This window comes from Danio rerio, chromosome 5 (genome assembly GCF_049306965.1).
Source record: "Danio rerio strain Tuebingen ecotype United States chromosome 5, GRCz12tu, whole genome shotgun sequence".
NCBI lineage: Eukaryota > Metazoa > Chordata > Actinopteri > Cypriniformes > Danionidae > Danio > Danio rerio.
The window spans coordinates 39,939,471-39,956,345 of NC_133180.1; the positions used below are offsets into that span (position 1 = coordinate 39,939,471).

The following is a 16,875-nucleotide window of genomic DNA, read 5'->3' on the forward strand; positions in this document are numbered from 1 at the left end:
CTGACTTCTCATACTTATCTCTATATGTTTTTTCAATTTTTTATAGCACACCAAAGAGGACCTAGTTCCAATTATCTCTGTAAATAGCATCCACGTGGAGGAGAACTCTGGTGTGGTCATTACCAACTCCTCCCTTAACGTACTGGACCGGGACACGCCAGAGAATGAGCTTTTGCTTACCATCATCAAGAAGCCTTCATACGGTCAGAGCCTCATTTTTTCTGTATTTCCCTTCATATACCTCTACTCCATTCCCCAGTCTGTCACTCATTCATGGCCAGCCTTCAGCAAACATCCATTATTTGCCACATTACCGCTCCATCCGGTACCTGTGCGGCTGATTGATGTTCTTGTCATTGTGCCTTTGCCGCTGACTGTAGAGCCGGTGGAAAGGCCGCGACCCACAAGGCTTCGTTGGTTAAACTTTTATGGATGGATGTCAAGGTGTTCACAGTGGTTTTATTAGGAGTCGCAAGTGAGAAATGGAGCTGACAAAACTGAAATACAGTCCCCGTGTCAGAGTGTTATGACAGCAGTGCAGGCAGCACGAAAAATCACAGCGTGAACATTAGAGGTCAAGTGCACATTCATTTGAAAATGTGAAGAAAAGTGATGTATGTTTATATTATAGATGTGTTTGATGAGAGAACAAAATTATTATGGATCGAGAAGTTGGTCCAAAATGAAACTTTATTCCCTATTTACTCACCCTCGATTGGTTCCAAAACTTTATACGTTTTTTTTTTCTTCTGTTGAACACTAAAGACATTTTGAAGAAAGCTGAAAACCTGTAATTGACTTCTATAGTAGAATAAAAAAATGTGAAAGTCAATTCAGGTTTCCAGTTTTCTTCAAAATAATATTATTTTGTGTTTGACAAAAGAAAGAAACTCTTAAAAGGTTGAAACAATAAATGATGACATATTTTTCTTTTTTGAGTGAACCAGCTATCAATTTAATGTCAATTTATGTGCAATGTTTTCTGTATGTCGCACCACAGGGAAGATACGCAGAAGGCAGTTTTACTCAGACCCTTTAGAGAATGGCAGGATTCTTCAGCAGGGATCCACCTTCACCTACCAGGACATTCTTGATGAGCTGCTGGTCTACACTCCAGACGGACGTGGCTCTGGGACTGATGAGATCCAGTTTTCAGTAACAGACGGCATATACACGGAGACGGGCCGTCTGGAGTTCAGTATGGATATTAGGAAGAAAGAAGGCCCTAGAGTAACAATCAACAGAGGACTGCAGCTCGCAGCAGGTTAGGAGACAGTTACATTAGCTTGGCATCTGCTTACTGATTGATTGTGATGATTACTTTAAAGGAAAAGTTGTATCAAATATAAATAAAAATAGCTTAATTTACTTACCCTCAGGCCATACAAGAATCCATTGTCCTTGGTGATGAAAAATGCAAATCGGTATATATAAAAGTCTGTTACTTTTGTCCAGCATGTTTTCATCTTTCATCTTTATTTCTATACGATTGTGTTAAAGCAGCTTAACATAGGAGATCATAGTAAATTGAAACAGTGTCAGTCCAGTTTTCAGAGTTGAATTTCTGTTTAGTTCAGTTCAGTGTGGTTTAATTTTCACTGCTGAAAGTCCAAACACTGAAGAGCAAATCCATCGATGTGCAGCTCCACATATCCCGAACCATGCAAGCCAGTGGCGACAGTGGCGAGGAACCAATTTCACCAATTGATGAAAATAAAGTGGAAAAAAAGTCTTGAGAGAAATCATGCTTAAGTTGGGCACGACCATTTCTCCTCTGGCCAAACTTCTTGTGTAGAGCTGCAGTCTAGGGGCTGGAGGCTGAAGAACGCTGAACGTCAATCGTGGAGAAGCTGCAGGAGGAGAGGTCACCAGCTGGTGTACAGGCTCGCCCTTCAGGATCAATACGAAGACTCGTCTGTCACTGTGGTCTTTCGATATTAGTGCTCATGCTCTCCACTCCTCCATCATTATAACAGCAGCTACTCACGATACGGCCTGGTCCAGGAGTATGGAAACCTCAGGAATGATAAAAAAGACTAACATAAGTACAGATGCCGTTCAAATTATAATGTCTTTAGGGAAGTGTTCCCAGCTCCGGTTGCCCTAAATAATTAAGACTAACAATTCTTTAGAGGATTTTGATTTCAAAAGCATTTGTGCTTTATGTGAATGCTAATGCAAAGAGTTGTGTCTTTTATCTAGTTTTAAACTGACAGAGTGTGTCTGTTTACCGAACTGTGCTAGTTTAGGTGCCAGATATGAAAAAGATCTACAGTTGATTTTGATATTCTGCAAATATCAATCAAAGGAATGAGCAAGGTTTCAAAAATGTAAGCAGCAAAAGTAATTAGGAGCCATTGTATTGTATAATATTATTGTTAGTATATATTATATTATATTATATTATATTATGATATATTATATTATGATATAGTATATTATGATATAGTATATTATATTATATTATATTATATTATATTATATACATTTTTGTGTAATATTATTTCATTTTTTCAGTTAAGCTTTTTTTTCTCACATTTAATTTAATGACAAGAGCAGCTGTAGTGAAGAATAAAACAAATTGAAAATTACATAAGTTGGTTCCGTTTACTCTGCTGTGTTGAATTATAAAACTTTTTTTTTTTTTTTTTTTGCCAGTAGACCAGAGTTGTTGTTACATTTTCCTTGGCTTTGTTGCAAAAACCTCTTAATTAAAGAAAATGGCTATTAAAATATCCCCCCCAAAATGCTTTAAACAATGATACCACATTTCAGCAGCAATAATAGGAAAACAGTTCACCCATTCATTATTAACTCATCCTCATTTCCTGTATTTTTAGTCTGTGGTGCACAAAAGGAGATAAAAAGGAAGCACATAAAAGTCTTCTGAAGCCATTAAAACAGCTTTGTGGAAAAACCAGACCAAAATTATAACATTATGCAATAGTAATCTCTCTCTGCCAGAGTTCTTAGTGAAAAGTGCCGCATGCTGAGGATCACTGCAGTAATCCAGTCCAGGCAGATCTCGCTTCACTATGATGCACCCATTGAATCATTTGATGTGAATAATTGAGGCTCATATCTAGATAGACTGAGCTGATGTTAATAAATAACTTAAATGCCCCTGTCATTCTCTTTCTTACCATTGCTCATTCCTCCCGGCAGGTTCTTCATCTAAAATCACGGAGCAGCATCTGAAAGGAACGGACATAGATTCAGATAACCTAAAGCTGAGGTTCACCCTCATCAAAGACCTAAGTGTGGGCTCCCTGATGCTGAAAACAGGCAGAAACAAGGCTCGCGTATCCGTGAAAGGACCCGTCACCAGCTTCACCCAGGATGACATCAACAAAGGTTTTTTTCTTCTTCTCTCTATTTTGAACTCTCTCTAATACTCATCCATAGGGAATTTCTAAGCAGGGATGCATTGCCTCATGTGGTTTTGTGCCTCGTCTGTCAGGACATGTGGAATACATTCATGAAAAAGGAGAGAGCGGAGGAAGCTTCTCTTTTAAGTTCAACCTAGAAGATCCTGAGGGAAACAGAGTCATTGACCAGTCTTTCTTCATTAGTGTTCTGGGTGAGCTGAGAAGTTATTTTGAGACACTGAAAGTGAGTGTTCTGGAATGATGGAAGAAAGATATATTAATACATCACGGTTCCTTTTTTTTAAATCTCTCTCTCTTTCTTAGAGGACAGACTTCCTCCCACAGTGGTGGTTAATAAGGGTTTAGTTTTGGATGAGAACTCCTTGAAGAAGATCACAACTCTGCAGCTCTCCTCTACTGATCAGGATAGTGAACCCGATGAACTCGTTTACCGAATCACTAAACAGCCCCAGCTTGGTCATCTAGAACATTCTAACAAACCAGGTACATGAAACAGACAAATTAACTCTATACTTAGTATGTCTAATTCATGTCCTTCAGTGCAATGTGATTTATACCTTGCTTACACCTTTTTTTATTGGTACCACACTTAATATATCTGAGATAATTAATTCATTGTGTTAGTTAAGGAATTCATCAAAATAAACAGCAAAAATCAGTCCAAGTCCCTCAAAAAATGTTGAAAAAATATAAAAAATTCCAGAACTTGCAAACTGTGTTCAATGAACTGTAGTTTGACCAGTTAACTTAAAAAAGAAGTGATTCTTCTTCACTTGAAAGATTGTAGGTCTTAGTCTGAACAGCTTATTAAAAAGATGTTTGAAGCGATAGTTTACCCAAAAAAGTGTTTCCAAACCTTTTTGGAATTTTCTTTTTCTGTTGAATTTAAAAAATATATATTTAAAAAAATTTTGAAAACCTGTGACTTGAAGCCAATAGTTACAGGTCTCATCTCAACTCAATTCCATCCACTTATCCGGGGTCGAAGCCGGGTTATGGAGGCAGCAGTCCTAGGAGAGATCTCCAGACCTCCCTCTCCCCAAACACTTCTTCCAGCTCCTCCGGGGGGATCCTGAGGCGTTCCCAGGCCAGCCGAGAGACATAGTCCCTCCAGAGTGTCCTGGGTCTTCCCCTTTCGGTCATGACCCAAAGCTCATGACCATAGGTGAGAGTAGGAGTGTAGATTTACCGGTAAGTTGGAAGCTTTGCCTTTTGGCTCAGCTCCTTCTTTACCACAACAGACTGGTACATGGACCGCATTACTGCTGCCGTTGCACCAATCTGCCTGTCAATCTCACATTCTATCCTTCCCTCACTCGTATATAAAACCCCAAGATACTTGAACTCCACCTGGGCTAATGAATCCTTTAACCTGGGGATTTTTTTACAGCAGAGAAGTCAGTGTACTGTTCTAGTAACTGAATAACTCGGGATGTTGTTTTATTTTGTGTCAGAGGGCATATTCAGTATGTTAAAAAGTAAGTAATTAAGTACTTACTGAAGACGCAAACCATTTAATGACAACTCCTTTTAATTTAATGAACTGGTTCGAGTGATTCACTTAGAAAATTTGGTTAAAATAAATGATTCATTCGCGAACAGCCTGTCACCACTACAGATAGTCAGAAACAGAATCTATAGCAGGCCCAAGACTTATATTTTTGCTATGTATTTTTGGCATTTTGACCTCATCGAAGAAAAGAAATGGATTGTTGTTAAGTATAGATTATGTGTGAGTAAAACTCTTGACAACTGCAAAAAAAAAAAAAAAGCACTACACTCGCACCCCACCTAGCTAAACGACAAATGACTGACATCAGTTTAGGTTCTCCAGGTAAAAGAATTTATTTGACTAAGCAAAAAAACAAAAAAATGGTTATTGCTTTTATTGTTGAGGGGATGCAGCCATTGTCTAATGTCAAAGTAATTAATATAGAAATTTTTTTTCTCTTTTGGGAAACCATGTCCACATTTGTAAGGCCTTGTGAAACAATTTATTCAATGTATAAAGCTCAAATAATTATTTTGATTAGGGGATTTGTTTATTGTCTTAATGTTTATTTTTTATTAAACATTTTAAAGGCTTACAATCTGTTTTTGCCCTAATATAAGTTATTTCATGTCAGTACTCTTGGGTGACATTGCAATCTTTATCTCAATGGATAGTCAATTTACTTGACTAATAACACAAAACGTACAAAACTAGCAAACCCATTACTTTACATGCTGTCATTAATGTCTATATACAGCACGTATAGCTCTGGGCTAAGAAAGTTCTCAAAATATAATTTTATCCTACATTTTTTAAAGGAATATGAAGGTGTGGGTTATATTGGTGGTTGTTAAATGCAGTGCTTCTCTATAACAAAATGGTGAAAAAAACACCTGCAAGTTCTGGAAGAGATCAAACCTCAGCCAGGTAAGGTAAAGTAATGCAAAATTTACTTAAAATTATTATTATAACACATTACTATGCATAAAAGTAACTAAATAACACAATTAGTTATTTTTTTTTTGGGGGGGGGGGTAATGTACTACTTTCTAAAGTAACTTTCCCTAACACTGACCACGTCATTGTATAGTTTAGTACTTAACTTTTCTTTACTTTATGTTCTTTCTCCGAGCCATTTCCGGGTTTCTCGGTAGCAGAGGGCATCATAGCTGGGTAAACACAGAGCGTTTACAATCCTATTTGCTCAAGTAATTTAAAAAATAACTCCATGATGGGGTTATCAAGACTTTCAGAAAAAGCAAAATAAATTGTGTAAGACTGATGACAGCAGCTCGATGAGAGAATAACCTCAAAGTTCCTATATGCCACTAATTGGTTGTGTAAACATTATAAAAATGAGTATACTACCTAAAATATTATATTTGTTTCAAAATATCCCTCTCAGCCCTCGGTTTTCCTTTTTTACAACACTTCGGAAATTATTAACAGATTTCATCTAGAACAACAAAAGAGCTTGTATAAGGTTATCACTATTATACTTACTGTACCTAATAATAAAGGTGGTCTCCACTTTCCCAATCTACAATGGTACTACTAGACAACATAGTTATTTTCTACTTTTTACTAATTCTCTTCTAAATCTTCCACACCTTTGATGGATATAGAATCCATTTTTATAAAATCTAAATTACTTTTTTTTTCTATCTTTACTCAGCAGACATTAGATCTTTTAGAAAAGACAAAAATATTGTATCTTCTAATCCTATTTTAATGAATACAATTAATGTCTGGTGTGATAAGTATGTGGTGTTTATAAGTATGTAGATCAGTGCAGAATCATCTTATTATGCTTTACTCCAATATGGGGAAACAAGTGTTTTAAACCAGCTAAATCTGACCCAGCGTTTAATATGTGGTTTGACAAAGGGCTGCAAAAAAATGGAGATTTATATAAAGAAAATGATCTAATGACTTTTGCAAAATTGTAACTTAATTGTAATTAAATATTCCCAAAAAAAAACATTTCTTTAAATTCCTTGAGTTAAGGAGCTATCTTTCTTCTTATCAAGGGGCTAAGCTTACAAAACCTAACAAAGTTAATCTAAGCCCCTTAGACACTGCATTAGAAACACCTTGCATAAGTGGTAAATTGTGTTTTTTAATTTGAAGCAAAAATGATATAATACATTCATAAATGCACATAAATGTTCATACATTAAAAAAAAATCAAAATATTAAAAACATTCAAGGATTTAAGATTATGGTGACCGGTAAATGTCTCATAACATTCTTGTGAAAGGGGTCCATTCAATTCACACATAATAATACAATTTTAGGTAAAGAGAACTACTGGCACTGCTACCTACAAAACAAACAACAAAATAATAACAAAATAACAAACTTGAGTGGAATATTCTACATAGCTAACAACACACAATTGAAAACGTTTATAATAATTATCTTATCAATGATCTATAGGATGAACAACCACGTCTCTAGCACCATATCTAGTTCACATTTTTTATTTTAGTCCTGTATACCAGTTATGTGCACCCATGAGTATAAGGTAATCTCTACTGCCACTGACAAAGATTTACAATATGGGATTTTTATTCAAATATTTTACTTGTGTCTCAGGTATGCATGCACTGGTTACACATTTAAAATGATGTAGCCCCCTTAAGTAGTTTTAGTGCCGTTATGTACTTTTCATTTGCAGCTAATATTTTATAGTGTAACTTGGATACAGAGACATTGTAGCTCTGCAGACAATGCTTTGAAAGCATGTCTGTAGTGTGTAGAGAGCCATTTAAGTTGATCTGTGGGGTATTTATAATGGTGGCAGATGACTTTACATCATTATTTAAAGGCAACTTCTGTAGATGTGCTGTAAATGTCGGGCTGCCGGGTCACTGGGGAAGTTTCACTCAAAATTACATATAGCCATAATTCCAAGACTCACAAATCTGTCATATACAAGAAAACACCTACATGCACAAGCATAACATCATTGCTATTCTGCTCTCTATTGAAGATTTAATCTCTAGAGCGTTAAAGATCATAATATATATTTATAGTTTGTGGTCCTAGTGCATTTATAAAAGCTGGCCACAATTGCCAGGCAATGTTCATGACCTACAGAACTCATGGCAGAACTCATTAGTTGGGAACCTGCCTATAGATCTCTATCAAGGTGTCAGATAAGGTAGTTTCATGGGCGAAGAGCAGTTTTTATTTTCCGCTCTGTCCCTCTTGGTGTTTCATGGATTGCACTCAATGGGATTTCCGGAGCAGCGCATGTTTTATTCATCAATTTCAGTTGACCTGTGGGATATTTTAATGGTGGCAAGTGAGTTTACATTATTATTTCATACCGAGTGGAGTGTATTGTATGAAATGGTAGCCTGCCTGGAGAGTTGCACAATATGTGATGTTGTTGCAGGAACACGGATCAGCTCGTTTACCCAGGCTGACCTGGCCTCTCGCAGCATTCAGTATGTGCACACCAGTGAAGACGAGATTCACTCCGATGACTTCACCTTCACTGTATCTGATGGAGGAAACGAGGTGCGCACACACACACACAGATACAGACACACATGGATGCACATACATAAACTGTTGGGCACAAATGTCTAGCGACATAAAAAAAATATGGGAGTAAAAATCAAGTTAAATCTCGAAATAAGAATAAATAAGGAAAATAAATGTCATTAAAATAATATTATTCAATACTGATCATCTGACTGTATAGAACAGGGGTCATCAATCTCGGTCCTGGAGGGCCGGTGTCCCTGCAGGGTTTAGCTCCAAATTGCCTCAACACACCTGCCTGAATGCTTCAAGTATACCTAGTAAGACCTTGATTAGCTTGTTCAGGTGTGTTTGATTAGGGTTGGAGCTAAAATTTGCAGGACACCGGCCCTCCAGGAACAAGTTTGGTGACAGCTGGTATAGAAGGTCAGCTGGTTTCTGTGGACTAATGTTAAATCATGCATGTTAATGTTAAACAATGTTAATTTTTTTTTTCTTTAAACTAAAATAAAATATTCACAAAAAATAAAAAGCTAAATTTTATCTGCTGTGTAAAACATGTGCCGGACAAGTACACTACCTAACAAAAATCTTGTTGTTAATCCTAGTTGTAAGAGCAACAAATAATAACTTGACCTCGAGTTGATCATTTGGAAAAGTGGCAGAATAGTTTTTTTTTTTTTTTGATGAATCATCTGTTGAACTGCATCCCAATCATCACAAAAACTGCTGAAATTGGAACCCGCATGTATTCTCACGAAATCAGTCAAGTTTAGTGAAGGAAAAATCATGATTTTGGATTACAATCAGTATGGGGGCGTGCGAGAGATCTGCAGAGTGGATGGCAACATTAACAGCCTGAGGTATCAAGACAATTGTGCTGCCCATTACATTACAAACCACAGGAGAGGGCAAATTCTTAAGCAGGATAGCGCTCCTTGTCATACTTCAGCCTCCACAGGCATTGAAGATGAATCCAAACAATCTTGATGAGCTCTGGGAGTCCTGCAAGAAAGCTTTCTTTGCCATTCCAGATAACATTATTAATCAGTTATTTGAGTCATTGCAGATATGTTTGGATGCAGTCCTCCAAACCCAGAGTCATACACTATATATTCTTTTTCTACTTCACCATGACTTTATATTATACTATACACTATTTCTGTTAAGTGACAAGACTTTTGTTTCAGTGAAGACCTTACTGTCCTAATTAAATAATCAAAATCAATGTCTTTAAATATTTAGCATTGCAAAAAGGAAAAATATATGGGAGTAAGTATAAAAACTGAAATTTTAGTGGCATTTATATAGACATTTTTTAATTATTTAGAAAAATTACTTAACAATATTTTGGAATGGAAATGCACTATACAAACACCCACATGTCTGTCTCATTCAGCTTAAATCCAAATGTGTATGCACAAATTTCACTCATAAACACTCATACACACTTTTTTTTTTTTTTTTACAAAAAAAGAACACTTCCAACCCGTAGCCAGCCTATTAAAACGGGTGTTTCTTTTTTCTTAAAAAGTGTACCTTTTTCGCAGTCATTCGCCTCATTTTATATTAAATTGTGAAGTTCAAATACTGCATTTTAGTAAGTTTTTAAGCACTAAATTTAACTTGTCAGAGGGTGATCATTACCACACTTTTTGATGCAACACAAATATTTTCTACATTTACATTCTACATTATTTTCTGCTTACCATACTATTTTATCTTTACAAAAATTTATGTGTATTACGTTATTACAGTTTTATAAATAATGTGATGAGATTATAATTTTAAATAAATTTTAACAAAGCAATATGAAAAAAATATTATCATTCATCATTTAAAAAATAATTAGGAATCTGTTGAAACTTGTTTTAAATTAAAGACTGTAGCCTAAAGACAAATAACAAGCTACCCAGCTAATTTCTTCAGTCAAATTTGTCCATTTTAATAATAATTGATAATTAAATTTGTTTTAAAACTTTCTTTTATCGGTTATTTCAACTATTTATAATGGCATAGTGTCCAAAATGGAACAAATGAGCTCAAATAGAGGCCAAATTCTAGACTTTGTCAGTAGAGGGATGTGTTTTTCAAACAACCCAAACCTCCTTTGGCTACGGCCCTGCACTTCCTCTCACAACAATCTCAATTCTCTCTCTTGCCTTTTCATACTCTCCTCCTTTTCACCTCTGTTCTTTCTATTATGAAAACACACACGCCCACACACACACTAATTAGGGCCGAAAGAGCTTGAATAAACACTGCATAGAGAGTGCCTGAAGAGATTAACATACCGAAGCATTCAAGTTATCCCACAATGACCACTTCTCTCAGTGGGAAACACTCCTCGGCCGTTTTGAATGGGAAATGATTTCCAATTATACTCTGTGTTTGTATTGTGCTGCTCAATTTAAGAAGCATTTTTATTTTGTCAATGGCACCACACAAGATCATATGGCAGTCCTCTTTTGACTGACGCTGACACCTAGTGGCGTGGATGCAAAACTGATAATTTCTAATTATTATTTCGGAAACACTTTAGACACAGTAAACCAAATGTGAAACAAAACGAGTAGATCTTTTTTGTTAATGTGACTTTCAGCTTTGTGTGAGATAAAGCAGCTTTTATTAGACTATTGGAATTTCTAAAGAATTCATCGTTTGTGATATATTGCTTTTGTTTTTTAATCACGAATTTAATCATGTTGGTCCTAAAGGTCTTGAGAGGAAATAGTTTTTTATGTATAGTCAGTATTCCTATGGGTCATGGAATTTTGGGAATATCATGGAATTTTTAAAGGTCTATTTCAGACATTGATATTTTATTTATTTATTTATTTATTTTGTTCAAGTCATGGGGCTTTTTTGTCATATTAATTTTTATTTTTAATTAATCTTTTTTTATTTATTTAAGTAAAATTCAGTCACCAGACTGTTTGTCATACAGGTCTTGTGAACAAAAACTTATGTAGCTATAATGTTACACTGTAAAATAAAAAAAAATTAAAAAAACTTTTTAAAAAATGTAATTTTCTGCCAGCAGGGGCGCATCATATATTAGTAGTAAAATAAAGATTTTATAGTTTACAGTGCATGCATTATATGCAGCCTATACAAACAATAGGTTATTATTTGATTATTAACCTCACTTCAATCCTCATATGATAACTATCTTCAATAGTACAAAAAAAATTTGACAAAATTGTTGTTTCTCTATTTTTACAGAAATAATCTGTAAATATTAATGTTAAATTACGTGTTACTCTCTGAAAATACAGAAAATTTCCCTTTAAATAAACTGAAAAAAAAAACGTAATACCAAAATACAAACAATAAGAATAAATTTAATGTTAGAATGTTTTATTACAGAAAATATCTGTAAAACAACACTGTATAATGGAAATTTTTTTTTTAAATATAAAATACAGACTATTACCTGTAAAATATTGTAGCTAACTAGAATATAAAAAATTATTTAAATGTGTAGTGTAAATTAGATCGCATAAGTGCTCCCTGACAGAATTGCAAACACAACTTATCAGGTTGTGTGTAATTTCCAGTTGTTTTGATAATTGTTTAGCCTCTGCAAACATTATTTCATCATTAATTTAAAGTTTTACATTTGTGTTATTTAATCATTATTTAATGGATAAATCTGTTGTTATGAGAAATGTTATATTAAATTTAATTCATCTTTATTTCTATAGCACATATACAATCTAGATTGTGTCAAAGCAGCTTAACGCAGATTAAGTTCTAGCTATCTGAAACTGCTTCAGTCAGTTTTCACAGTTTATGTTCAGTTTAGTTCAGTTCAGTGTATTGTAAATGTCTCTGCTGAAAGCTGAAACACTGAAGAGCAAATCCAACCACGAAAACTGAAAAGAATAACAAGCTCCTTGAATGAAATAAGGCAAATCAATCTAAATTGGTCTCTGTATCCTTATCAGATGTGATGTGACATCACACAATAAAATATATATATTTTTTTTCCTTTATAAAAAGGAATCAGACTCTTTACTTTTATCCTTTCAGTGCTTCATGAGATCATGAAAATTCAGATTTTAGTCAGTGAAACTCAGGGAAAAGTCAGAGAATCTGAAAGTTATCTTACAATAGTAGTAAAATAGATCCATGCAAAAAAAGGGGGATATGTTAAAAGTTTAGTACAAAAAAACTTTATTGCTAAAAAGTTATGCTATTGGAAATAACAAAGCCAAAATAATCACAGAAAAATGACATGAAAAGAAAATGTCAATATGAATGCAAAGGTTTTAACAGACTGTTAAATGTCAGATTGATTGGAGTTTGAATTGAATTGAATATTTATTTGACACATTTTAGACAAACTGTACAAAAAACAAGTATTCCATACATTTTTAAATAAAACCATTGAGGATAAAAACACAATAAAACCCTGGGCTTGTTTCCATTGTGGTTCTTGCTGAAAACAAAAACAAAATATGGCTGCAAAATACAGTTAATACATAAACCAAACAGTACCTCCATATTTTAAAACAGGAACAAAATTATTTACAATACAATAACATATGAAAAAACATCATCATCTACCATGCAAATAACTATCCTCATCAAACTTCCATCTTTTATCTTTGTGACATATATTTTGAAAAAGCATTCTTTATTTCTTATTCATTCATTTTTTTCAGCTTAGTCCCTTTATTAATCCAGGGTCGCCACAGCGGAATGAATTGCCAACTCATCCAGCACATGTTATATGCAGTGAATGCCCTTCCGGCTGTAACCCATCACTGGGAAACATCCATACACTCTCATTTACACTCATACATTAACGACAGTTTAGCCTACTCATGTCACCTGTACCGCATGTCTTTGGATTGTGGGGGAAACCGGAGCACCTAGAGGAAATCCACAAGAATGCTGGGAGAACATGCAAACTCCACTAAGACACGCCAACTGACCCAGCTGAGGCTCAAACCAGCGATCTTCTTGCTGTGAGGCGACAGCACTACCCACTTCGCCACTGTGTCACCTTCATTATTTCTTTATAACTGAATTATTTGTAATAAAAATAGTCTAACTCTAATGTACACTTTTTACTTCACTGCAGCTGTCGGTGGTCTAAATCCAATTCTCTTTATGGTCTCTGTTTCTCTACACTTATCTCTCATTTGATAATGCCATAAATTTAATCAGCAGGAAATTTGATTGTGTGCTGCAGAACAATTGAGCTCATATCTAGATTGAATTACAGAGCGCTGTGTGCGTTTAATTATTTCATTAGCGTTGTGCTTCTGTCCTCCAGGTCTCACAGACGTTCTACATCACCATCCGGCCGGTGGACGATGCTCTGCCTGTGTTGCAGGTGCCCGGCATGAGGGTGCAGGAGGGCGTGAGGAAGACCATCACTGAGTTTGAGCTCAAGGCCACCGATGCTGACACTGAGGTACAATTTTAGCATAGACTGCACTTGCAATTCTTCTGTGTATATTTATATTTATTTATAGTATTTATATTAAAAACAATTGTGACGTTTGAATGCTGTGTGTTATTTTTTTTAAAGAGCTGCATGATTAATGTTACTGTAAGGCAATTTTGTGTAAACATAGAGATGCAAAAAAGAGATTGCATTCCATGTGGAAGTGGAGAATGGAATTGCATAGTTTTGCCTGGAGCATTTTAGTTTAGTTTAGTTTATTTATTTATTTATTTTATTTATTTATTTATTTTTTTGTCAGAAAAAACAATGGAGTTGGTCAAATGTTACTGCAGAAGCTTTTTTTGCAGAATAATCAAAGCAGTGTTGTTTTATGAAGAGACACTATAAAGTTGCATGATGAACAGATTTAATTGATCCATTTATTCCTAAAAAAAACAGTGACTTTGATCTCTGTATGATTATTTAAAATGTTTTTTTTTGGTACATATTTGAGAGAGTCCTGACACTTAATAATACTTTAATGATCAATAAAACGTGTACCACTGTAGTGACACCTTTAATGAGACATTTTTGTCAAATTCATTTTGTTCCACTGGAAAAAAGTGGCCTCATAACACTCATGTTGATGACAGATTTATGACAAGTTATGTTGTCTTGGTAATGTCAGGTTGTCACGTATTGTAAGTTTTGATGTATTTGTTTATGACAATATGTCATTTTTGCATTTAAAATGACATGAGTGAATGATACTTAATAAAGTTGTCATAAGCATGCATACAATCTCATTCATATTTATGTCATGATAATGACATAATCATAATGATTAAGGTTTCATACACTGTAAAAAAATTCTGGTTGCCTTCATTTTTTAAGCTAAATCAAATTATGAGCCAATTAAATTTATATTATGTTAAACTGACTTATGGCGACACAGTGGCGCAGTGTGTAGCATAATCGCCTCACAGCAAGAAGGTCGCTGGTTTGAGCCCTGGCTGGGTCAGTTGGCGTTTCGGTGTGGAGTTTGTATGTTCTCTCTGTGTTCGCGTGGGTTTCCTCCGGGTGCTTCAGTTTACCCCACAGGTCCAAAGACATGCGGTAGGGGTGAATTGGGTATGTGTAGTGTATGTGTGTGAATGAGTGTGTATTGGTGTTCCCTAGTGATGGGTTGCAGCTGGAAGGGCATCCGCTGCGTAAAATATATGCTGCATAAGTTGGCGGTTCTTTCCGCTGTGGCGACCCTTGCTAAATAAAGGGACTAATCCGAAAAGAAAATAAATAAATGAATGAGACTTAAAACAGCTTGTGTAACTTATAAAATTAGGTTAGACCATGATTAACTTAGTAAGTAATTTTAATAAGTTACAAATATCTAAAAAAAATTTGCTGTCAGGACTAATAGATCATATAATTTTATGACACCTCATTTGAGTAGAATGTTACCTTTTATTCTTAATCCTATGAAAATTCTTCAACACTCTTTAAAAGTACAAAAAAATACTCATTATACACAAATGTGTTTTCATTGTTCATATACTTTGAAAATGTAATATACAGTTGAAGTCAGAATTATTAGCCCCTCTGAATTATTAGACCGTTAGTTTATTTTTCCCCCAATTTCTGTTTAATGGAGAGAAGATTTTTATAACACATTTCTAAACATAATAGTTTTAATAACTCATTGCTAATACCTGATTTATTTTATCTTTACCATGATGACAGTAAATAATATTTGACTAAATATTTTTCAAGACACTTCTGTACAGCTTAACGTGACATTTAAAGGCTTAACTAGGTTAATTAGGTTAACTAGGCAGGTTAGGGTCATTAGGCAAGTTATTGCATAACATTGGTTTGTTCTGTAGACTATCGAAAAAAAATTTGCTTAAAGTGGCTAATAATTTGGACCTTAAAATCATTCTTAAAAAAATCAAAACTGCTTTTATTCTACTCGAAATAAAACAAATAAGACTTTCACCAGAAGAATAAATATTATCAGACATACTGTGAAAATTTACTTGCTCTGTTAAACATCATTTGTAAAATATAAAAAAAAATAATAATAATAATTTAAAGGTGGGCTAATAATTCTGACTTCAACTGTATGTCAGTGCTGATAGCCTCGGGGCAAGATGTAGTGCCATTGCGCTTCTGACCTTTTACAGTCCCATCTTTTCTATCTCTCTCTCTCTCTAAAACATACTGTCCAATTATAATAAAGGCCAAAATGTCAAAAAGATTCATATAAATGGCAAAAATACATTAAACAAAATTTTTGCTATCAAATACTTCAGTTTTCACTGTCATATGGTCCTTCGGAAATAATTCTGACCTAATGCTGATATGTTCTCGAAAATCATGTATTTCCTATTATTAATGCTAAAAAACAGGCCCACTGCTTAGTAGTTTTGTGGAAATCTTGCTATATTTTTCTTCAATGAATAGAAAGATAAATAAAACATTACTGGCTGAAGCGTCTTTGATGCTGTAGACAAAATTATGCGCAATCATGTCATACTAATGTGGGAAGTGGGCGAAGAGCGGATGGAAATGGAAAACATTTTTAGCAGAGTTGAAATTACTGTCACCCTGCTTGACATATGCTAAGTCTTTTACACCTGACATCTGTCGCACTAAACCTCATTTACTTCTTTTGTTAATTTTATTTCACACCTGTTTGACTTTCTCTCTCACTCTCTCTCTTTCTCTGCAATTTTCTGTCAGGAGGACTCTGTCACTTTCACCATTGTTCAGGCACCTCGTCATGGGACCATCGAGCGCACCAGTAATGGTCAGCATTATCGTCAGACAAACACCTTCACTATGGACGACGTCTACCAGAACCGCATCAGTTACAACCATGATGGCAGTAACTCCCTCAAAGATCGATTCACCTTCACTGTCGGTGACGGCACCAACATGTTCTTCATCATCGAGGAGGGTGGAAAAGAGGTTGGTTCGACTTCATGTAACCCCTTGTATTTTTTAATTATCATTTTATACTGTGAAGTGCATCAATATAAACTAGAATTTAAAATCATAACAATATTTCACAATATTAGCAATCAATTAAATAAATG

The 16,875-nt window shown here is 34.8% G+C and overlaps 1 protein-coding gene and 1 long non-coding RNA gene across 6 annotated transcripts in view; one reads left to right on the forward strand and one right to left on the reverse strand.

The window, feature by feature from the left end:
• The window catches only part of fras1 (Fraser extracellular matrix complex subunit 1), a 249,754-nt gene that overhangs the window by 197,554 nt on the left and 35,325 nt on the right, over positions 1-16,875 (forward strand). For all 5 annotated transcript variants that reach the window (XM_005165335.5, XM_009301656.4, XM_021476261.2 and 2 more), the window contains 8 exons: positions 47-203; positions 1,001-1,264; positions 3,166-3,354; positions 3,461-3,580; positions 3,693-3,872; positions 8,285-8,409; positions 13,664-13,804; positions 16,520-16,747. In XM_005165335.5, coding sequence (XP_005165392.1) covers positions 47-203; positions 1,001-1,264; positions 3,166-3,354; positions 3,461-3,580; positions 3,693-3,872; positions 8,285-8,409; positions 13,664-13,804; positions 16,520-16,747 — 1,404 coding nt within the window. The remainder of the gene's footprint in view (positions 1-46; positions 204-1,000; positions 1,265-3,165; positions 3,355-3,460; positions 3,581-3,692; positions 3,873-8,284; positions 8,410-13,663; positions 13,805-16,519; positions 16,748-16,875) is intronic.
• LOC141385562 (uncharacterized) lies at positions 5,218-10,871 on the reverse strand. Its single transcript, XR_012406181.1, has 3 exons — positions 10,671-10,871; positions 8,251-8,392; positions 5,218-8,166 (listed from the first exon to the last, which is right to left on the reverse strand). It is a non-coding gene; the product is annotated as an uncharacterized lncRNA (long non-coding RNA).